Source organism: Mya arenaria, chromosome 10 (assembly GCF_026914265.1).
Source record: "Mya arenaria isolate MELC-2E11 chromosome 10, ASM2691426v1".
Lineage (NCBI taxonomy): Eukaryota > Metazoa > Mollusca > Bivalvia > Myida > Myidae > Mya > Mya arenaria.
Genome location: NC_069131.1, coordinates 51,068,797 through 51,093,561, shown reverse-complemented (window position 1 = coordinate 51,093,561; position 24,765 = coordinate 51,068,797). Strand labels below are relative to the sequence as shown.

At 33.2% G+C, this 24,765-nt stretch overlaps 1 protein-coding gene across 39 annotated transcripts in view; it reads left to right on the top strand.

Moving 5' to 3' along the window:
* The window catches only part of LOC128206113 (zinc finger protein 768-like), an 83,509-nt gene that overhangs the window by 16,708 nt on the left and 42,036 nt on the right, over positions 1 to 24,765 (top strand). The window contains exons 5-6 of one of the 39 annotated variants that reach the window (XM_052908358.1): positions 12,837 to 12,988; positions 14,122 to 14,261. The exons of 22 other annotated variants lie outside the window; for them this stretch is intronic. In XM_052908358.1, coding sequence (XP_052764318.1) covers positions 12,837 to 12,988; positions 14,122 to 14,166 — 197 coding nt within the window. In that variant the 3' untranslated portion in view covers positions 14,167 to 14,261. Of the gene's footprint in view, positions 1 to 1,417; positions 2,401 to 2,984; positions 3,214 to 5,182; positions 7,455 to 7,620; positions 8,508 to 8,628; positions 8,982 to 9,677; positions 10,481 to 11,121; positions 11,993 to 12,836; positions 13,079 to 14,121; positions 14,909 to 15,319; positions 15,779 to 16,427; positions 18,656 to 19,278; positions 19,497 to 20,214; positions 21,822 to 22,265; positions 23,049 to 23,339; positions 23,810 to 24,765 lie in introns of those variants that run through there. 16 more of the 39 variants (XM_052908320.1, XM_052908318.1, XM_052908338.1 and 13 more) reach the window with 16 other exon arrangements.

Here is a 24,765-nt window from a genome sequence, read left to right as displayed (position 1 = left end):
TGTTAGAACAAAACTTGCAGAATAAAGTGCACTTCAAAACCTTAAGCCCCTTTGATTCTTATATGATATGATATAAACTTCTTATTAAGGTATCTGATGTCTAAATATTTGATTATTTTGAACAAATAATGAAATAATATATCAGGAATTTTATAATGCCTATTTGATGCCCTTCAGAAAGAATTAAAAATAAGATTTTATATAAAAAATTACTCGTTTGCCTGAACAATGAGAACTGTGAGAAATATTTGAACTGTTGCAATTAACCTGTTAAAACATGTAACTATCCGTGGCTATCTATTGACATGACAAAATGTTTGTAGCTGAAATAACGGTGTGTTATCAAAGTTAAAGCCAGTGCATATTATCTAATAACAAATGTTATTATGATGTCACTTTTAACAGAACCAGTCTTGACTCAAGATTGAAAACACATCCACACATGATCATTGAATCGCTATGAATTTACTTGAAGATGACAGCATAGCAAGTCATATATTTTTCAAAGTCCATCAGTGTTAAGCAGAGAGCATTACATTTGTCAAGTTTTAAACACTTCTAGAACTAATTATGAGGAATCAGGGGGTGTCCAACCGTTGATAATTGTCAATCCTTAACTGAGGGTCTAACTATGAAGGATTCATGCCCAAAGCAAGGTCAAGTAGCTAAGACTGTTCAAGGAGGTTCTTCCAACACAGTAAATTGACAACACACATGCGCGTACACACTGGAGAGAAATCATTCAGCTGTGACCATTGCAATTATAAATCCGCACAAAACTGTACACATGATTGATGCATAGTTGAAACACAATGTTGGTGCTGGGAAATGGAACTTTAGCATAAAAAAGTAGTTTAAATTTGAACTGTTCACAATTGATATTATCAGATAACATCAGATTACGATCATCTTCGATGAGAACCCACATTGTTTTACAAAATAATACATAAATGTTTAAGAGTGCTCAGATACAAGGGTGAAATTAAAGGCAGAATCAATGTGATAAAGATTCTCTTATTAAATGACAGTTGGGCAAAAACAGTTTGTGCATAGAAAGCTACGATTTTAGACTTGCAATATTTATTGAAATGGGGCCCCAGACTGGTGCTTTGTTCCTTCAGGGTTATTATGCGACTAGTACCCCTTCTCTCTGAACTGGTTTAAAGGTTGTAAATACTGATATCGGGGTGATTCAGCAACATTTCAATTTTTGTTTGTTTTGGACATTGCCGTCGCTGTGCCTTTTCTCAGAAATAAAAATTGAAACATTTCAATTTTTCTGCATTTGTGCCGGTGATCTAGTTATAGTTGAATAAATTGGGAGACCCATCGTCATAGTAACAATAAGATATATTTTGAACATTAATTTTTAAAATTGGGAAGGCCTATAAATGGTTAACTTAATTTTATATTGCAGATGAAGTTTATCTAGATGCTGTCGTCTGTGCAATATGTTCGAAGATTTTCGCAAACAAGACGAACCGCGCCCGACACATGAAGACTGTTCACACGGGAGAAAAGCCGTATCAGTGTCCTTATTGTTACCATTCGTGTAGCCAAAAGTCGAACCTGAAACGCCACATTATGGGCGTGCATCCAGATAAAATTGAGTAACCTCACAGTTAAATAAGGTTACTGGAAAATATTGAAACAATAAAATGCCAAAAAAAGCATGAAATTTACAGCAATCTCTAGTAATCATTTGTGCTATTGTGTTACTGCTGATCTGTTTTACTGTTGAAGGTCTGTGAGCCTTTAATAGTGGTGTGTATTCTTGAACAGTGTGATATGGAGGAACTAGATGTAAGCATGTGAAAATTTTGGGCGATAACTTGCCAACAAAAGACTTGTCTCTTTACACTAACCGTTATGCTCTTGGTAATTACACTTATGATAAGCTGATTTTAATAATCTGATTTTAAGGTTTATGTGTTGAAAAAGTACAGTAGAGCTTAACTTGAAAAAGTGTCTGGCTTAAAAATGCATTTATCTTCGGCAACCGCAGTACTTAATTCCGTTAAACTTCTTACCCGTGGGAAAATTGGCTGACAAAATCTCATTTTAATGAATATGCATGAGACAGGTGGAGACAAATATCTTATGAATTTGCATGTTACAATTAAATATTATTTAACTACTTGTTAGTGTCAGTAGCCTCCATGACCGAGTGGTCTTGACTGCTGTCAAAAAATTTTGCACTGAAAATTTTTTGCACTAAAAAGGTAGACCTGATTCAAACCTGGCAAAATAGTTTTTCTATGGGAAAGCGTCTGGTTCCTTGCGGAACAAATAAAACTGCCTTGTAAGTTATTCATGAATATGATTTTTTGTAGCATATCGCCCAAGGTACACAGCGAACATAGCGTAGTATTGTATTTGGAGTAACCAAGAATTAATATATTGGGAATACCTGAAATGTCATGAACTCGCTTTCTTTGTTAACATCTGGTGTAAATTACGTAATACATTTAAAGAAGCAACACATTTGCCAATCAACTCATTCAATATTGAGAAACATTACAGAAATGTGATACAGCTTAGGTCATGTTATTTATTCAATGCCTAAAAAGTCATTAATAAAGCCATATTTTAATAATTGTCTGCATATTATATTTTGCCTTCATGTATTACGTAATTTACACCAGATGTTAACAAAGAAAGCGAATAAAAATGGTAATACTTGTTATACCTGATGCAAAAATCCATATAAATCCTTATAATTGTATCATATTTCTTAAGGCTTAACAAAAAAATTGTTTCGAGTATCCCGACCCTACCTTTTAAAGCAGCCAACCCTAAATATCACTGGGGCCTCTTGCCTTAAAAACAGTGATTTTATTTGTAAAAAAAAATTAAGCAAAACCCTACCTTGTAAATTATGGATGTTTCATAAAACAAACATTTTTTTAGGCCTAATATGTTTTTGAAACAATTTCATCAATTGGATTCTCAATCTTTTCATCATTTTTAATTTGTGTTTGTAGGTGGAAGTATGCCATACAGGAGAAGTTATTCATGTGATGTGTGTGGAAAGCCGTTTCCTTCTCGAGCACACGTCAAAATGCACATCCGAGTTCACACAGGAGAAAAACCATATGTTTGTGACATTTGTGGTCGAGGTTTTAACCAGAAAGGGACCTTGAAGCGACACAAAATAGGACTACACATGAATCTGCTTTGATCGAAAAATTAAATACTTTTTTGACCTGTCTCAATTGGAAAGGGACTTGCAAAATTTTTTTCTCTAAAGAAATTAGAGAATTTTTGTTTAGACTTTAATGAATTGCATTGAAACTAATGTCATTAGGGTTGTGACTTGCTCATGGATTTCTGTGTATCTTACGGCTACAGTTACCAAAAAAAAAATCATTAGAAAAATCATTAAAAAAATCAAAACAAATCTTTATTACAAAAGTCCTGTTTTTTAATAACAAAAGTCCTGTTTTTTAACTAGTTAAACAAAGTTACATTATAACTGGTTGCTTTGGTTGTCTTAATTGTTGTTTAATTGTTGTTAGTATTGACACTCCAGTTTGCTTCAAATTGAAGTCAGGAGTGCTTTCAAAAGGCCTAAAAAGCCATTTTTTCTAAGGAAACTTTTCCCATTTATATGACTGTCATGTCCTAATTCAAGGTTTACCTTGAAGGCCATTTGAAAAGACGAAAATGTCTGCCCGATATGAAAACTCGTTATTCAAGCAAATAACTGGCATTACAAGTTTAAAGTATTTGGTTTCAATTTTTAGGGGAAGTATCAGTTGCGTGCAAGCGTTTATTTTTTACGACACAGGTTTGAGATGAAAGTCAATTTGAAAAAAGCATTTTTGATTCACCAATAGGGATAAAATAAGATACAAAAAAAGAAAAAGTAGCTGTATTTACATGAAAATACAATATTAAGCTTAACTTGTTATAAACTTCAAAAGGTATCTTTCAAGGATAAGCTTCTATATAAAGTAATAATGCATATAGTGTGTGGAAAAGTATTTTCTGCCCAGACACATTTGGAAGTTCAAATAAGAATTGGCAGAGGAGAAATGCCATTTAAGTGTGAAGTCTGCTCATACCGACATCTAGACAGAAAGGTCATGTGATCATAGACACATAGATTCACAGCACTTTAGATATGATGCAAAGTTGTTGCGATGTGTTGAACAAATAAAATGTATCGATAAAAATTTGTGTTGGAATTTTTCGAGTAGAAAGGAAATTCAGTGAAAAGATTTTACCTCCATCTTCACACAAGGAGGATTTTAAAGTTTCTTTTTATGTTAAAATATGAAATATTGAAGTTAATAAAAATCTCTTTGTGAGATAATGATGCAGAATTATCAGAGTTCAATTATTGATAACAAGGAATGTTAATTATCAATGTTTTATATTGGATTGTTTTAAGATCTGAAATGTTAATGAGAAATAGCTGAGAAAAGACTACACATCAAAGACATGTTTTAAATAGTTTATATTGTGTTGAGGTTGGCAAAATAACCGGCAAACATGTCAACTTAATCTTCACCATATATTATTCACTTAGTCTTGTGTTATATTGCTAATGTGGTTGTTCAAAATATTTAGTGAGTCTTTGCAATTGATATTATAACTGTCCTTCAGAGTACGTTGTTGTTTGTGTTGATAGAAATTCACTGTGACGGGAGAATGTTTTGATTAAGCGAGGTCCAATACTTTAACGCGAAATCCTTTCAGTGTTTTAATAGGTCCTTTCACTGATTAGCGAGGTCCTTTAATTGTTAAGCAAGGGGTTTATTCGTTAAGCAAGGTCCTTTTAAGCAAATATAAAATTCGAGACATCATATGCCATAAAAATTAAACCCTAGCAAAATTCAAACAACTACAGTATACAATGCTATTTCTCGAATAATAAAGATAACCATGTTTCAATTCAGCTGAATATTGAGCTACACGTTACTTTTTAATTTTTTTTTACATTTTTTAGTAAAAGAATTTGGTCTTGAACCGAGTTACTCATTGAATACTTATTTGCAAATCAACCCCTTTTCTGTTGAAACAGTTTGAAAGAAAAGGGTTGAAAAGCAGCCCAAGGCTGTATGTTTAAAAAAAAAAATGTACAGGGACGTTAACATTGCAATAAATTCTGATATTTAGTTTTTTAATATGTGGAATATTTAGTCATATAATATGTTTTTATAATGGACTATTTCAGATCAAGCATTCGGTGGACCTTTCCCATTTCCTAGAAGCCAACAAGTTGACGAGGAAAACGAAATGAAAAAGAAGCATGTGTGTAGTTTTTGTGAGAAAAGATTTGCTAGAAAGCTGTTCTTGGAAAATCACCTGAGGATCCATACTGGGGAAAAACCATTTGTGTGTAACCTTTGTCACAAGGCGTTTAGCATTAAGCATAATTTGAAAGCCCATATGACTACACATTTGAACGAGATGATTTAAATGGAACATTCTTAGCCCCCTGTGGAATAAGTTATCAGATGCATGTTGCTTCCCAAAGACAGCACCAGTTGCTATATTTAGAGATAATCTGAGGACAAGGAAAAGTAACAAAGGGGAATTACTCTGTAATAAGCTGATACTTTTTTTGTCCTGATTATCACTAGAAAACGTATCAAGGGTATATGAAAAAGAATCATGATATACTCCATGATAGTTATCATGTTCATTGGACAAAAAAAAGAGGATTTATTCAGTGATAATTGAAGATATTGTTGATTATTCAATGCACACAACGCTTGCTGTCATTCAGCGATTCAATTGACCAATAAAGGGATTTTATTTTGTCAGTAAATAACATGGCATGGTTGTATAATCTTAGGGTTTTAGCCAGGTTTTCAAAAAGGACAGGGTGCTACAGGAAAGGTACAGGGTGCTAAGGGGAAAATGGCACATTGTGTCCACTGAAAATAATTTTGAATTTCATAGAAAATGTTAGGTATTGTGCTTAATGGAAGAAATAATGTCTATTTTGTATGAATTCATTGTTTTAATCAAAACAAAAAGAAATATTTGATTATCTGAAGCATTTGATTCTTTGAAGGCAGGAGGGTGCACATTTTGGTCTCAATGAAATTATGATTAAGGGTGCTTCCAAAAAAGGACGGGATGCTGCACCCTCCCATAACCCTTAATGTAAAACGCTATAAATAAGCGCATGGTTGTATAAGCACATGGTTGTATAAGCACATGGTTGTATAAGCACATGGTATAAGCACATGGTTGTATAAGCACATGGTTGTGTAAGCACATGGTTGTGTAAGCACATGGTTGTGTAATCCAATAGACTCATTGATTCACCTCTGACAAACAGCCTCTGACAAGTGACCAGGCGGAACTAGGCACACATCTGTGTCATGCTCAATAATAACTGTATAAAAATTTGATGTCTTGGACAAAATACCTTAGACAAACATTAACCCATTAAGATGCAGCTAAAGATGAACATTTGATTGATGATAATGACCAGAAAAATTGAGCCAGAAGTTGACAAGAACGGCTAGCTAATAATAAAAAAATACCTTAGACAAACATTAAACCAAGATGAAGCTTCAGATGAATATACAAGACAAGATAATGAATAAAAACAAATTGAGTTCAAAGTTGACAATTACTCCTTGTTTAATGTTGATTTTTCATACGGCCCATGTTTATTATAATTCTAAAATGCAAAAACAAGTGTGTATTTACTTACAGTTTAATGTGTGGTATCTTCTTAGTTATCATAATGTAAAGTGCCATTAATCTTGGCTTTCATAGACCTATAATTGTTGTTTATTATTGTTGTCGCATTAATGTTGTCATTTTTTTTTAGAAACAAAAGAACTAGAAAAGGTGAATACAAATACTCCATTTAAGGAAACTAACATAAGAGGACTTAAAAGTATGCTCTGGATTTTCTTTGAACTGTTAAAAAGATAAAATTTAATGCTTTCTTTTTACATGTTCAGGTATGATTAGTTGTTAACTGTGAAAAACTGTCAGAACTGTTAAAAAGATAAAATGTTAAATTTAATGCTTTCTTCTTACATGTTCAAGTATGAATAGTTTTTATGCTGTGCATAAGTTTGTGATCATATTTATGATGTTTTGTACATATCATATTGTTCATCTGTTGATCAAATATTCAATGAAAAATAATGGCTAAAGATTGTTTGTTAGAATGAATCAACAGAAATAAAGGTTTTATGCAATGTAGTGGCGTAACCATTGATTTTGTGTAAGAACATACTAACAATGTTACGTTTTTAGTGGTCTACATTTTATTGTGTGAATTACCCATTAACTGGAACAGACACTGTTTATATCAACCACTTCACCTGATTAAAATCAAAAACGGCAGACTGCTGATTTACTGATATAATGTATTGGAAAAGTTAAAAATTACTACCTTTTCATTGGACTAAATATTATGTTGAGCACTAAACATAATAAGATGAAATTTTGCTGCACTTTGTTTAGGAATAAAGCAAATAAAGTAACTTGGACTTGTTTTTTTCAGTGCATCGTATTTCCATATCTTTTCTGGATCAAGAATTATCTGTTTCTGTGTCAGGACAAAGAATGTGGAGTTGATTCGATAATAATCATTGCTTTTTAAAGTTTCTGAAAAAGTTTTTACCTTGTTTTTTTCAGATTTATCACAGCTACACGAAGAAACCTCTGAAGATGTGAACAATCAGAATGAATCTTGGCCAGACCAAATGTTTCCTCATCCAGACCTGAATGCCCAGCCCAAATTTCAGCAGAATGTCATGAATGTGCAAGAAATAAACACACAGTTTCGACTTAAGTCGAATAATGGCAGTAGGTGGATTCCAGCTCTGAACATTCAGCCCACATTTCAGTTCAAAAAGTGCTCTTTAGATATTAACCCACTGGCTCAACACAAGTTTCAGTGCAATTTGTGTGACAAACGCTTCGCTCGCAAACTGTTCCTAGAGGACCATATACGAACACACACTGGTGAAAAGCCATTTGGTTGTAGATTTTGTGGAAAGTATTTCACCTTAAAAGGAAATCTCAAAAAACACCTGGTTACTACGCATGAAAAGGATTTATACTCAAATGATTTAATCTAGTCGCAACATTGAATAAACATTGTAATTCTTTTCAATACTGTGCATCAAATTAAAGTTACCATTTCCTATAAACATTATGATTATGCATTCAAATAGTTATTATTTACAAAAAATAGAGTACCACAAATTTAAAGGCTATTAACTATGTTCTTAAAAAGTTAATATTGTTGTTTAATAAAATGTTTAAGATATAAAAATCCTGTCAGACATATATTACAATTATAAGCCTTGTTTTAGCCAAGGTATGGTACATTTTTGTAGTAGATTTAAATTGTCATGAGCGTGTGGCCAATGCATTTTCCTCTTTCTGCAATAATATTTAATTCATTTCAAATACTCAACATGATTTGTTGACAAAAGTTATGATCGTTAGATGCTAGTATAAAAAATGCTGTAATCTTTCAATCGTTACACTTTCAAAGTAATAAAAGTTAATCTCTACCAGTGTTTTGGGGTCTTATTTTGAGGCAGCTATGTAGTTGACTCTCATTTATTCATCAGATAGATAAAAATTTGAAGAAAAAAAATCCATATAGAATATAAACTATTTTCCCAATTTCAGTTATGTATGGAAGTCAGATGCCAAGCAATCGAAGGCCAACTTCTGATGTCCAGAAAAAACACCATTGCGAATTCTGCAACAAGGCGTTTGCCCGTAAACTCTTCCTCGAGAATCATATGCGCATCCATACCGGCGAGAAGCCCTTCAAATGTGAACAATGTGGGAAAGGTTTCGCCCAAAAGTGTAGCTTGAAATCCCACTCCATCGTTCACTTGAAGGAAACCATGTTTTTTTAGGATTTTCCCACGAGTTGAGCTTCAGATCATGTTCTTGTTTATCATATAAGAATGACATGTTTTCGTATCTAAATGGCATGTGTTTTCTTGTATAGCAAAGCTTTTATGTAGTGATGTAATTACATAAGTGGTAAAAAAATCATTGACATGAATTGAGATATATCATTAAAGTTAGCTGAACCAATCATTGACATTGGTTCAGCTAACGTTAATGATATATCTCAATTCATGACATTGAACTGAGAGAATCATCAAATCAAGATAAAAAGTGGGTGACATGAGTTGTAAAAATCATTGACGTGGGTCGAGATAAACATAAACTTGATCTGAATAATTCCTCGACATTGAGCTAAAACAAAATGGAAAGACATCATTGACGTGGCATGAATTAAAAGTGTAGTTATTATGTGGACTAAAACATTTGTCATAGGGATGTGAATTATTAATAAATTATTGGAATCAAATTAAAACCTGATTTAATACTGTTAAGACAAATTAGTTTAGGGCAATTTCTTTTTATTAGGTAAAGCAAATTATTCATTTATTGATGAGGTTATGAAATGTACAAATATGATGTTGCTCATACTGTTGGAAAATTATAAAATCAATATAAAAATATATGTATGTCTATAATAATATTAAAGCTGACTTAATCCTGACTTAAAAGTTGTTGTTTTTTCAGTCTGAAAACTAGTAGCATGTTGTAATATAATCTGTGTTACTGCATTTGTGCAGAAAGCATTCTGACATTGTGTCACTTTATGAGGACCTGTTTAGTCGATTAATATTCGAAACAACTTCTTACCATTTCAGACGGTAATGGACTACCTCCGATGATTTCCTATGGTCAACCACCGTTGGAGCTCAAGAAACACTTCTGTAAAATCTGCAACAAGGCATTTTCCCGTAAACTCTTCTTGGAGAACCATGTTCGCAGCCATACTGGGGAGAAACCATTCAAGTGTAGAATTTGTGGGAAAGGTTTTACCCAGAAGTGTAACTTGAAGACCCACTTTGTTGTCACTCATACGGCTTCAATGTAGGATATTCGTGAACGGCAGTGATGCATGGATATATGAATGTACTAGACGTGACATTGGTGGATGATGAAATAGACATATATAGGGTTCTCAATAAGTTTTGGTTGAACTGGCTCAAATAGTAAAGTAACCTCATTAGCTACAACTTTTCCTTCTCAAAATTCAATTATTTTTCGAAATATGAACTGGCTCAAATTGCCATTTGGGCAGCAGCCGGTTCTTATTGATAACACTGGACATGTAGTCTTTCTAAGTTCTGTTCTTCTTGTGGATATTATCTGTTTTCCACTGTATAGACTAGCTTCACCTGGATAGTTCAACACTGAATTCAAAAGAATGAAATCGCGATTGAAACTTTCAGAAAACGAATAGCCTTTGGAGCGATTGTGATGCAAAATCCAGCTAGCTAAAAGTGGTATCTTGAACAGGACTTCACTTGCTGTGGTGAAGTTTTAGTTGATAGTTGTTATTATTTAAATCAATTACATGGTTCAAATGAATGTGATTTTGAAACAAGTGGAGGATATTAAATGCAAAAATCAAAATTTTACGGTTTAATTTTGCTGTGTGTATTAAATGCTAGCAGTTTGGTGCTAGTGTAATTTTTTTATTACTATGTACTAGTTTTAATAATAAATGTAAAGACATATTTCGTTTTCAATACTTTGAACTAAGAGTGAATTTAAAAAAAAAATATGATAGACTAAGCACATGGGATATTTAAATCCAGACAATAAAACACAGGGTTTCTGAAGTTAATGATTTTTGCTGAAACCAGGACTGATAGCGCTTTTAACTTCAGACTATTGAACAGTAACTGATGTATAGGTGTTATGAAACCTGATTTTGATTCAATCTTTTTTCATGCTAATTTCATTTATGAAGGTATGAAAATTTGCCAATAAGTGAATAACTAATACCTTTGACTTTATATTAACATTTACTAATGGAAAGAAGATAACGTTTTTCTTATTAAGATTTACTTACAGGAAGATAACTTTGCTTTTGTTTCGTAACTTTTAACAGGGAAAAAAATGTAACAGTAAATAACACGGTGTACAATTTCAGGTTAACAGGAAGTTCATGGACACAACGAATTCACTAATTCAAAGATATCAACTACAGTTTTGAATTACTTATAAATTCTGAAAGTAACTACAGTTTCATACATAATTTTTTTTTAAAAATGCAATAAATATAACTTTGTGACATTTCAGGTTTTTTCAGAATTCATCGCCACAGTGACGAAAAGAAGCATAAGTGTGAGATATGCGGAAAAGGCTTTATTCGGAAACTTTTCCTCGAGAACCACATGCGGATACACACGGGCGAGAAACCCTTCACATGCAGTATATGTGGCAAAGGATTTACCCAAAAAAGCCACCTTAAGCCACATTTATTGACGCATATGGCCAATCTGTGATTCTTTGTGATTTTGGCCAGTCACAGACTTAAATCTCCGGCTGTTAACGAGTAGTATTATTGTGCAAAAAAAGTATCTACCCTTAAATGTCAAAATTGTTGCTAATTTTGTGCCACAGGTTGTTCCATCTATGTAAGTCAGATTTTTATATGCATGCGGCAAACTCATTGATTGCATATTAAGTACGAATATAAGATCATGGGGACTAGAGTGACTTAAGTGATATGTGGGTTATTGTCATCCGTGTGATAAAAATCAGGATCCTGAAATCAGGATTACCAGTTTTCGATTCCTGACTAATCAAAAAAACAATAAAAACTATCAATATTTTATTATTTTAAAAAAAAAACTGAATGCTTAATTAACACATGGTTGTTTTGACAATTTACACTATTTAATCTCATAAATTTTAGTCATGATTTTACTAAAAAAGTTTATTGTACATATAGATGTGTTTTATGTGAAATATATTATCCTAAAATATACTTAGTTTATTTGCTTTAAGTTTAATCTGGAGCTCAGGATTGAGAATTTGAGATTGCAATTTATTTTATATAAGTTTATTTTTGCTGGACATAATTATATATTGCTTTAAAAAAACAACTTCAGGAATTCTTTAAGCACCTTAACCCTGTCTGGGGCCTGAAATCCTCACACACAGTTATTTTTTAGTGATTTTTTAGAATGGTGAATTTTGGTCTGTATAAGGCCAAAACTATTTAAAAAATGGTTTGGTTAGGGTTACATCCTGTTTAAAAACAGGTAGGGCAGGTAGGCTTTTTTTTATTTATTTTTTTCATTTATTTTATAAGGATTTATATAATTTTTTATTGTCATCATTGGAGAATAGTGTTAAAGTATTCTCTGTATAAACTTTTAAAGGTTTTAAACTTCATATTACAAAACATTTTTTTTTATTGTTTATTTTTTTGGTAGGGTCGAATGTATTTTTTCTTTAGGCATTTTACACCTGAAAGATACAATTTTAATTCCTGTATATTAGAGTTTGCATATATGTTAACATACAAACAAATCATTGTTTTGTTCAATATTTGACTAATGAATGATAAAATGCATTAACAGAGTAATAAAGATAATTAATCATAAACAGAGTAATAAAGATAATAATAAATGGCATTTCGAAGGTGTTTTTTTCTCCATACCGTCTTTAACTGATGACTCTCAGATAGACTTCTAGGCCCAACTGTGCGGAACTTTAAGTTTAAGTGTTTAAGTTTACAATGTTGTTAGCGCCATCATTGTTAACTTTCAAATTGTTAATGCTCTGGAAGTTAAATGCATAAAATTGTGATGTGCTGGGTTAAAATCCAACAAAATTTGAGACAATCGTTTCATCTGTACTTGTTTATTCCTTGAACATCATCAAATACAACATTAAAAAGTTAACACTGATGTTGTTAATCTCATTGTTAACTTCAACCAAGTCCAGAGAAATCAGCCCTATCAGATGAATCAAAAATTGTTCTTATCTATCATTGTTGTCTTCAGATCATGATCTCAAAGTGGGAAAAGAAACGGTGCTCATCAGCGACTCCAAAAAGAAGCACATTTGTCCGTTCTGTAGTAGAGGGTTTGCCCGACGGCAGTATTTGGAGGATCACGTACGGATTCATACAGGAGAAAGGCCGTTTGTGTGTAATGTGTGTGGAAAAGATTTTAGACAGAAAAGTGGTTTGAAAATGCATGTGGTGTTGCATTATAAGTCTCACCCATGATGCAGAATATTGGGAGTTTTAAGGGGAGTCCATGATGTTGAAAAATTGTGAAGAGGTCAGGAATTTCTGTGATGATGTCAATGACTGTGTGTATAAACTATTTGCCTGGTATTGGATAAGGAGCTTGGTCATTGCTCGTGACCATTATTACCACGATTTATACTGTGGGATTAAGAATAATGTATGTTTAACACAGTGTTCTCAGTAAGAATTGGCTTCTGGCCAAAATGGTCAGTTAAATGGCAATGATGGGCAGGTTCAAATATGGAAAACCAAAGTTTTAAAAGATAGAAGTAGCTGGTTAGTTACTTTACTATTTGAGATGGTTAACCAAAACTTATTGAGAACGCTGTAACAGCTTGATATATGTTCTCAATGTATAAGTAAATAATTGGCTGAGGTATTCTCATATATTTGCAATGATAGTGTGAAATGTGAAAAAAGTCCTGGAAAAAGGCCAAATAAAATTCAAAGTATTTCATCAAGAATGTTCATTATTATTAATAATCTTGAAAAAAGAATGGATGAGGAGGCCAAAGAGGGGTTTTAAAACTGAGGATTAATCCTGAAGGGATTTGAAGATTCAAATTTCGAACTATTGTACAACTGTAAGGATTTTTTTTAGGGCATACATTTTCATCAAAAACAGTAGGAAGTACCTTGTATGAATATAAATGATTTTGAAACAATTTCTAAAGGTATAAGGCTTTACCCTGCTTGGGGCATAAATTCCTCATATTCAAACAGACTGCCGGCTATTTTTCAGAATTGACAGTTATCACCTGTAAGAACAGCTGCATAATTATTCCATTTCTGTGTGACTTAAGATTTGTTTACAAAAATGAAACTTGAAGCCCCTCTCCTTGAACCATACATTAAAAACATTCAAGCCATATTCATTCCATGTGTAAGAAGGGCTTATGATTTTTAACCCATTGTTTTACTAAGAAAAATTAGAAATTTCAACAAGGTGGTCAGCAAAAATAATATTACAATAGTTTTTGACTGACAAAAACATAAATAAAGCTATAAATATTCTTGTATTTTCTTGTCTTCAGATGCGTTTACAGAAGACCAAATGTGGGAATCCAGGCAAGATTTGACGGACAGCACGAAAAAGAAGCACATTTGCCCGCTGTGTGGTAAAGGATTTGCTCGTAGACAATACGTGGAGGAGCATATACGTGTCCATACTGGGGAAAAGCCGTACAAGTGCCATTTTTGTGGAAAAGGGTTTAAAACGAAGAGTGCTCAGAAGGGACATTTGAAAATACACTACAGACAGCAACAGTTACTGGCTGCAATGCCAGATTCTGTTGAAAATGACCAACTTGTAGATTAAGATGTTTAAGGACACTTAAAAGTAGATTTCATACAGACAGGCACTGACTGAAATGAAAGTTTCTCTTGAAAAATTACTACCTTTAATTTAAAGATATGAAAGGACACTAGAGATACAATCACTGATTCTTTAGTGTTAGATGCATTGAATCTAAGATGGAGACTCGGGCTCAGAAAACTGAGATCTTGGATGTTTCAGATTATCTATAATAGAACTTAATTTTGACAAAATATACAAATACATATGGTTGAGTGTGGGAAATACTACATGTTACAAATACAGTATTGTTTACCTTATTTGCTCCTGTAATAGCATTTTTAGAACAAAATTAAGATTTGCTTTTCTGAGTATGAGTCTCAAACTCTTCAGTGAATACCGTATTTGCCCTGTGTAAGGAACTTTAAGGCTTAGAATTCATATTTTTTTTTATGAGTTTTTGTGGTTTAAATTGATTAATGAAGAAATGGAAAAAAAGTTTCATAACTCTGGTACTGTGCCTTTCATTTGTGTGATAAATTTAATCTTAAAAGAAGTGCTCAAAACATAGCATGCAGCTTATTTGTTAAGTTCTCATGTTATGACACAGTTCATTTTCTAGTGAAATTATCTATTGTTTCTTCCATATTAAGCTTTGTTAATATTCTGTGTTTTTGAAAATAAATATTTTAGTTTCAAACAGAGTCAGTGTATTCCCTGTAATAGTGATTAAAATTAGGTTGCCTAGAGTTAAAAACCACAACCACAAAACAGTGTTTTTAGACTAGAAGAATATCTCAAAATGTCTTATGATTTGTATTATAAGGCTTGTGTAAATGTTTGGGCATATTTCAGCAAGTGCTTAAAAACCTGAAATTATTACACCAATCAAATAGACAAGAATATTTTACTATACTGTCACAATGTCTTAACTTCAGATCCATTGGAAGAGGAAAACACGTATTGGGAACTTCAAGATGACTCTAAGAAAAAGCATAAGTGCCGTATCTGTGGCCGTGGGTTCGCAAGAAGGCAGTATGTGGAGGATCATTTAAGAACACACACAGGAGAAAAGCCATTCAAGTGCTCAGTGTGTGGAAAATGTTTCGGCAAGAAAAGCACATTAAAAAGTCATTTAGTATTACATTATAACCAGTGATCGGGATTTGTGTACATGTGTGCAACAGCATTATATCAAGTAGTTTGAGTGACCTGCCAGTAAAAGCAGCAAATTTACATAATGGCAAGTGGTTCGAATGACATGCCAGTTAAAGCAGCAAATTTACATTATGGCAAGTGGTTTGAGTGACTTGCCAGTTAAAAGAGCAAAGCTCACATTATGGCAAGTTGTTAACCTCAAGTGCCAGTTTTAAACAGCAAAGCTTACATTATGGCAAGTAGTTCCAAAGTGTCATAGCTATAAAATAGTAAATTTACATTATGGCAAGTGGTTTGAGTGACCTGCCAGTTAGAACATCAATGTGTACATTATGGCAAGTAGTTCCACAGTGCCATGCTCGTTTAAACAGCAAATTGACCTTATGGCAAGTGTTTTGAGTGATTTGCCAGTTAAAACAGCAAAGTTTTATATAATGGCAAGTGTTTCATTTAGTGCCTTGCCAATTAAAATAAAGTCCATTTTTATGTTGAAAAGGGTAGAGAAAATGGAGACAATTTTAAGGATTAATTCAAGTACATTAGTGATGTTATCAATCCAAACTGAATACCAATAGTATTAAATAGATATATTTTAATTCCCCCCCCCTCGCCCATGTCAAAAATGTCAATAAAATGAAATAAGGATATGTTTGAATTATACAGAATGAAGCTAAAATATTTTGTTACTCTGTTATGTAAATGATTAGGCATTGTTGTTAAAATGAATAATCTATGAAATAAATAATTTAGAAAAATTGCACGGGTGTCACTGTTAAGCTTGCTTGGGAGTACTTGCTTTGGCAAAATTAGACAGACTCAGTAGTATGTGTTAAAATGTATTTGTTTTTGAAATCAATTACAATTTCATACTTGAATATTTCATTTCAGGACGAAATACAATTGACTTTGCAGACGTGGGAAGGGACAGTCAACAGTCTTATTCTGATGTTCTGAATAACATCCTATACACCCAGCAAAACGAAAATCATGGTCAGAACTTCAGTCCAGTAGATCTGAACCCGCCCGTGTCTGACTTCTACAACTCTCGGCCAAATATAAAGACATACCCATGTCAGGTGTGTGGGAAAGTGTTCTGTCGGAAGGATTTTCTCGAGCGTCATTCGGTTGTGCATACAGGAGTGCGGCCATACAAGTGTGAAGTCTGTGGTAACAGGTATAATGTCCGCACTAATTTGACCAGCCATTTGAAGAAAGTGCATGGGGTCATTAAGACTGTAAAGGATATTAAAGAAGAATTGTAGACTGTTTTCCATGGGTTCAATGCTATAAGGACATTGATGACAAGCCATTTGAAGAACGTTCTTGGATTTATAAGACTGGGATCAGTTTCAATAAAGGATTTTAATTGTAACTTCCAATTATCACTCCTATGCGCTGGGTTCAGAAGGTAGAAGATTCAACTCTATATATGCTAATCAAATATTGCTCTCCCTGAGCCAATTTGTGACCACTGTGCTTAACCCTTAGGCTGCTGATGGCGATTTTAAAGGCTTTGCAAACAGCTTGGAACCAGACCAGACGCCGAGTAACTCGGCGTCTGGTCAGGTTCCAAGTTGTTTGCCACTCAGTCAATATATCCCCAAAGTTTTAAGTAAATTGAAAGAAATTTAGAATAAACCAGATGACATTTTTGAGCAGACGACAATTTACCCAGCATGCAAAGGGTTAAGAGTGTAATCTTAAATCTGTATAAGTCACAAATGGCAAACATATTTTTTTTATTGATTTTTTAAACTTTTGTATTAATTTTCATTTCTTGATATAATTAAATTTACACAAATATTTTGTAAAATAATGAAACTTTGGCACTAGGATTAAGTTCAATTTGCGACTAAAATCTTGATTGAAACGGCATCCCAGAATAATACAAAAGAAGAATTGTTGTGAGATTTCAAAATGACTTTGCTGTTAACCATTTAAATCAAAAGTGCTTTATTTTTGTAAATGCTTTTAATTAAACATCATATTTGGTGCATGGAATCATGAATAATTCACTAGGCAAGGTAAATAACAATTTTAACTTGAAAATATTGTGGAGCAGTTCTGTTGTGTTCAGTATTATGAGTTTGTTTTGTGTATGATTGTGTTTATTTTTATATGTATATAAACAGTGTTTTTTCTTGGTGCAATTTACTGCCTTTTAAAAGCTTTTTTCCATTTGCAAAACAGTGCTTATTTCCCCCCAAATTAGTTTACCAATTCAATAAATACAGACTCCATGAATGAATAAAAAAGAATTTTTTTTTTACAAGGAAGAAAATGACTACACAAGGCTAGGTCTTTTAAAGCATACTGCATGCATAAAAAGGTAAAAATTAAATATTTGCTGTTGTGTAAGCTAATTTGTTTTGATTTTGCACCTTTCCCAAAGAAGTTTTTCCCAAATTTGAAAGCAAAGGCGGTGAAAATTATTCCCCCAAAAAATCACTGATGAATAATTGTTTACACTTGGCAGGGATCTGATTTGTCGGTGGATTGACGGGGTCAGAAAAATTGATGGCTCCAGGGTGATTTTTATTTTTTAACAAACAGGTATGAGAATCTTCAGTGGATCAGCTGATTTCAGCTGTATTTGCAAATAAAATAATTTCAAAATATGTTGGAGCTGGTCCGAATAGTTTATAATTGATGACCCCATTTGTGACCAAGCATTCACATCCCTGAATAAAGCAGGAAGAGCCCTTAAAAGAGGATCTTAAAAGCCAGTTTTGCCTCTGGGCAGGGTGCTTGTCCCCATATGAGGCCGAAGGCAGCCCCTAAACCCCTCCCTGAAATTGTTACAACAAGGAGAGGTCTTAAAAGCCAGTTTGCCTCAGGGCAGGGTGTTTCTCTACATTGGAGTTCTAAAGCGGCCCCTAACCCCTCTTGCTAAAATAGTTCCAGGCCTTCAGTGGCTAGGCCAATCACATTCCTGACTTGTCATAATTTGGGTGGTAGATGTTTTATGTTTAGTTTGCAAATATTCCATTTGATACATTGTTCTGGTTTTTAATAGTATTTTGCAAAAAGATTTGTATATGCTGTAAATACTAGATAAATGGTTTCTATGCAGTATTAATTTTGTTGGTGTTGTATTTTCATTGAAATAAAGTTCTTGCCTATTAAGTAGTTGGATATTTCATTTGAAACCTAAATGGTGGGAATAGGACTTGTCTTAAATAAATATTGTGTTGAAGAAACACAAATGAAAACAACCTGACAAAAAGCTTAATATAATTTTCTCTGTAAAACAGTTTCATTGTCAGAATTGCTCGTAGAATTTTTGCAGTATAAAATTGCTGCAGATAATGCCTTAAAGTATGAAAACTTATTCAGAAATAAATAAATATGCAGAGTAATCTTTTTTGGAGGTAAATGTACATTCCATTATTAAGAACAGCTACACAAATCGCTCATTTCTTTTTAGTCTAATCCCTTTTTCTGGGCAACCATTTAAGTGTGTTAAATTGGTTGTAAATATATAAAGCTGAATCTCAAAGATTGACCGTTTTGACAACTTCTTTTATGTGTGAATGTTTTCGTAAATATGAAAAACTGTTATTTGATTTTTTGTTAATAGTCATATATCACTGGCTTCAAGAACTTTACGCAAAAAAATTGCTCATTCCAAGACAGAAAATAAAAACATCAAAATGGTCAATCTGTTAGAGGGCAGCGTTAATACTCTGACCTGTTAGCCAAATATTTTAAAGCACAAAATATTTTGCCCTTTTTTCAGAACAAAGATTCTACATGAAGAAATATGTGTGTTCGTATTGCAACAAACTGTTTCAATGCAATGCAGATCTGAATCGCCACAAGGTCACGCACACCGGCGAGAGGGCATATACGTGTCCAGTATGTGAAAAGACCTACACACTAAAAGGCAACATGAAAAGACATCTAGTGACCTTCCATTTGAAAAACCCTGATGACTTATGAAATGTGGATTACAGAATAATGATTAAAATATTTCTCAAGACTGGAATGTGGTATGAAATCTGGATAATGATATGATCATTTTAAACCTCATATGAATGATGAAAAAGTATTTTTAAATCTTGGATGGATTAATTTGCGGAATGAAAAAAATCAGTACAAAAAACAAAAAGCTACACCTTCGAAGGGACCATGAAATGACCTCTAACTTCCATTTTAAAGATGCTGGTGGTATCTGAGTTGTGGAAGAGATTGAAAAATGTTATTAAATTGTTCATTAGTGTTTTCTTTTAAAATCATCAATTTTTTGGTTCTCTCAAATGTTCAATAGTTATGTTGTTTTGTAATATCTTCAAAAAAACAATGTTGAAATAATCCAATGTTTTATGTCAAGTTAAAAGTGTTAATCAAGTTTAATAAAACAGTGAATAAAAGTTTGGTGATCTCTATTTTTTACTTAAATCAAAGTTGTTCAATTTCCTATCATTAGTTGATATTTGCCTATGATAAGAGCATTTCACATTTTCACATGTGAAGAGCAGTTGATATATTCCGTCGATAAGAGCAGTTGATAGTTTCATATGTTTTTAGATAATTTTAGACAAATTTTCATTTGTAAAGAGGAATTTTATTTCTTGTATTAAAGGTGCCGTTTCTAAATGAAGAACACACATTTGCCAGTTAGATTATTATTAATATGAATTATCATTCACTTGATTGAATTTCTTTATTGCAGATTCCCTCCTAGATGATATTGACTTAAGTGCCAAGAGAATACACCAGTGCCATCTTTGTACAAGGTCGTTCAGCAGCACTAGTGACCTTCGCCGCCATGTCATGACACACACGGGTGAAAAGCCGTATGAATGTGACGTGTGTAAGCGCAAGTTCAACAGGCGTGGAAATATGAGGACACATATGCTGACCCATATTTTACAAAAAGATGGGACTCCGTTGATGTGACAATATGGTGAATATGCCATGGTTTATACTGGAAAAAATCCTTATGAATTGATTTTGAGTAGGGAGCTTTAACAGGTGTTGAAATGTGAGAACATGTTGTGCCAACCTTAATATTGCAAAAAGTCGGGACTCTGTTGATGTGACAATATGTGATTGTTAAAACTGGAGCAAATCCTTTTGAATTGAATGTGGGAACAGAGGTTTAGCAGGCATATGAGAACATGTTACGTCAACCCATATTTTGCAAGAAGATGGGACATTGTTTATGAGACAGCATGTGGGAGAAACCTTTTGAAAAGGTTATGTGTGCGGAGGTTTAATAGGTGTGGATGTAGGAGTCATCATTCATATGATGGCATGTGATGACACACGCACTGGGAAAACAACACCATTTAAATTGGAAGTGTGTAACTTGAGGTTGAAGAGATTGCAAAAGTATGACTGTATATTGCAAAAGAGCATGGTTGAGGTAGTAAACTAAGACTGTATGTGTTGTATTGTAGGTGTGATGTAATAGATATGTAGGTGTTGACCTTGTTGTCATTTGATTTCACATTCTGAAGAAGAATGTTTTGAGGTTTATGTTATCAGATGGGAAAAACATGTTAGCCCCTGTTTTACACACCAAAAATAGTTTGCAATGGATGTCGAGAATGTAATCTTTAGTGAATTATTCAGACTGCATTTAAGCGTAGATATGGATCAAGGTTCTGGAAGACTTGGCCCAGTTGTTCATAAATATCTACTAAATTTTAATGAATCATTAAAATATCCATCATTAATTTACCCACTAACCATTACCCGGTGGAGCAATCTTCCAACATCAACCGCAATTTTGAAGTAAGCATGTGGTCTCTGAAGCTCCTTTAAATTTCTGATTCTCATTAATTTAATAATTGATATACATAATGTTTTTTTCTTCTTTCTAACAAAATTAAGCCAAAACACATAAATGAAGAGATATAATGAAAATTGATTAGTTTGTGTCATTTTAACGATATTAATCATGGTATATCAGTATATTTAATAGATACAGGAACAACTGGGCCATTAATTGATTATTTGGTGGTGTCCACTATGTTATTGGTATCACTTCATGTGTTGTTGCTCCATGAACAAAGATGAACAACTTATTTGAAGAATTATAGGAAGACATTTGATAGGTAGAAAGTCAAAAGTATATTACTGTATTTTATCTGTGACTAGTAATGTAAATACAGCTGCGTCAAAATAGATTGAAAATAGTTATTATTAGAAATTTTGATACTGTGTGTAGGAATTTCCTATATATGTATATGTATTAATTTTAAGTAGTAACGTTTTTTTTTATTCTAGAATTTATTTGTTGTTTTCATAAAACCATGTTTATTTCTACTATGTAATGATAGGAGAGCCTGTAGCTATGATGTTCATTAAAATGCAGAGTTTCTTTGCAAATGAAAGTGTTTAGAAAATAACCATGTAGTTGCAATGTTCTTTGATTGCAGGTTAAATCTTTGCAAATAAAAGCGTTAATAAAATAACCATGTAGTTGCTACGTTCTCTGATCAAGTCCTTCTTTACATGCAGTTAAAACTGGCGCCAGTTTCAATATTGGACTGTCTAGAAATTTGAAAAAAAAATACATAATTTATAAATGTTGGAGGTCTTTTTCATCATAATTGTAACCTTGATGAACAATTAAATCAGAAAATTATTTCTGTGCAATTTTTCATTTCAATTCTGATATTTATTTTTCATCGCTTGGGTCTGTTGTTTGTAAAATATACTTTGATAATTCAAGCAATATGAAAATGCTAAAAGCGTTTTTTTGTATTTTTGCAGATTATGGTGAAATAATCGTGGAAACTGACGTTGAAGCCAATAGTTTGGACAGTCGATATCAGTGTCACGTTTGTAAAAAGACGTTTAAATTTCCTTCATGGCTCGAACTGCATGTTAGGAGTCATACAGGAGAAAGGCCATTCAAATGTAAAATTTGTGGTAATGGGTTTAACCGAAAATCCCACTTAAAGGGCCATATGTTGGTGCATATGAATGAAACAATGAAATAGAGTGAATTTTACAAATATGAAAAGAGACTTGTTTTGAAAACATTAAAATTGAGTAACCTTGGCAAAAGTCAATTAGAGTAACCATGACAACAATGAAATAAGAGTGATCTTAAAAGCAGTGATATAGTGATATTGAGCCTAATTAAAAAGTGACATTGGCAACAGTCAAATAGAGTGACATTGACCGGGACAATGCAGTTGCCTTGACACCATTAAAAAATATGGTGACCTTGAAATTATTGGAATGGTGTTTTAGGTCATGGAGCATTTTGGAGATATAATGCATTTTATGCAGTATGTTAAACTGTTTCCCACAGGAAATCTTGTATTGAAATCTTAAGAGTCTGGTCAGTCAAAAATACATCTTCAATGGTTACCTTATTGTGTTTAATCATTGAGGTGAGAAAGAGAGAATTGTGTGCTTCTTTAAAACAAGTGACGTTTGTATGTAGTCTTAAGTGTACATAATTTTTGTTTTTTCACATTGAATGTGCAAATAGGTGTGATTTTTTTTTTTATTATTTCTATTTTAAAAATGTGGTCTTCCTCTGATTGTAATAAATTGCTGTAATGGAGATGCTGCTATATGCCTTGACTTTATGTTGTCTTTACTGGCAGTGTGCACATCAGTAAGCAGTTAATCAGAATTAATGTAAATATCTGTTACTGAATAAAACTGGAGCAATTATGGAGATTTGTTCCTGAAGAACTCCTTGCATGTATTAAAAAATAGTCTTTAACCTATATATAATATCAGTAGATTCCAACTGTGACATCTACATGAGTTGACATTAAACTGACATTTTATTTGGTCCCTATGCATACATTGTTATTTTTATTTCAGGTAGCAAGCCTGCAATGCCAGTGCAGATAGTTGGTCCAAGCTTTATAAGATCGTCTGATGTGGCCCTGCAGCAAGCTGCATACCACTCCAGCTCCCAGCAACAAATCGGGCCCAGACCAGTGGCCGTCCACAGTGTTGTGTCCACAGTAGCACCTAGTCCCCAATCTGCCAATCCACCCTTTGTGGTTCAAACAATGCAGTTACCACAATCGCCACAGACAAGTTCACCAAAGATGACCATAGAAAAGCCACTGAACCATGCTTGTTGCTTCTGTACCAAGCTGTTTCCAAGCAAAGGAGCTCTGACGATGCATGAAAGAATACACACAGGCGAGAAGCCGTTCGAGTGTTCGGTATGCATGAAGAAGTTTTCAACGAAAGGGAATATGAAAGCACACATGTTGGTACATGCCAAAGAACAGCTTCAGGAATTGGAACAGATAAATAAGATGGGCCAGCAGTAGAAAATAGTGAGTAGTTTTAGTGTCTTGAATGTGTATCTTATAATTAAATGCAGTGTTCTTTTTTCCACTTTCAATGTATGGAATGTTGGCGGGGTTCTTTCATAGGGGAAAATAGCGTCGTTTTGGCAAAAAGAGGAAAAATATGAACATAATTTTAAGGTTCTACTTGTTTTCAAACCTTTGATTATAGAAACCTGTTAACCAATTAATGAATTAGTTCGAAAGGGACTTTTTTTTACAGGGTAGGTTAAAAGCATATAAGTCTTCAGGAGGGAAATGGGACCAAATTGTTACCCAAAAAGGGCCGATAGAATAACTGAAAAGCTTAATTGTGTATAATTCAAGGTTGATCAAGTTAAAAATTATTCCTGAAATCAGGATTGACAGTTTTCCATTTCAGACTTTTCTATAAAAGAAATGCTGGGCATTTGCAATCAACCTTGAAATGGTTAAACCTGGCTTTCGAAACTAATTCAACAGTTGGTTTAGCCCCATCTCTCTGCTGAGGCCATTATCCTCCATACTATTACATTCTTACTAATACTAATGCTACCATCCCTGATAAATACTGTTAAATAATTGATTTATATGTGTGCTTAAGTGTTTATGCTTAATGTTTCTCTTGTAAATTGCAAATTTTTATGTGTGTTGTGAATAATAAAACATCTATTCAAAGTCATATCGAATAAATTTCTAAAAAATAATTGCTTTGAATGCACTCTTGCTCTTACTTTCTTGACACTGTACAGTGACTCTACTCTACAGTGGCCCCACTTGACACTGTACACTGGACCTACTTTCTTGACATTGTTGTACAGTGGTTGTGCTTTCTTGACATTGTTGTACAGTGGTTGTGCTTTCTTGACATTGTTGTACAGTGGTTGTGCTTTCTTGACATTGTTGTACAGTGGTTGTGCTTTCTTGACATTGTTGTACAGTGGTTGTGCTTTCTTGACATTGTT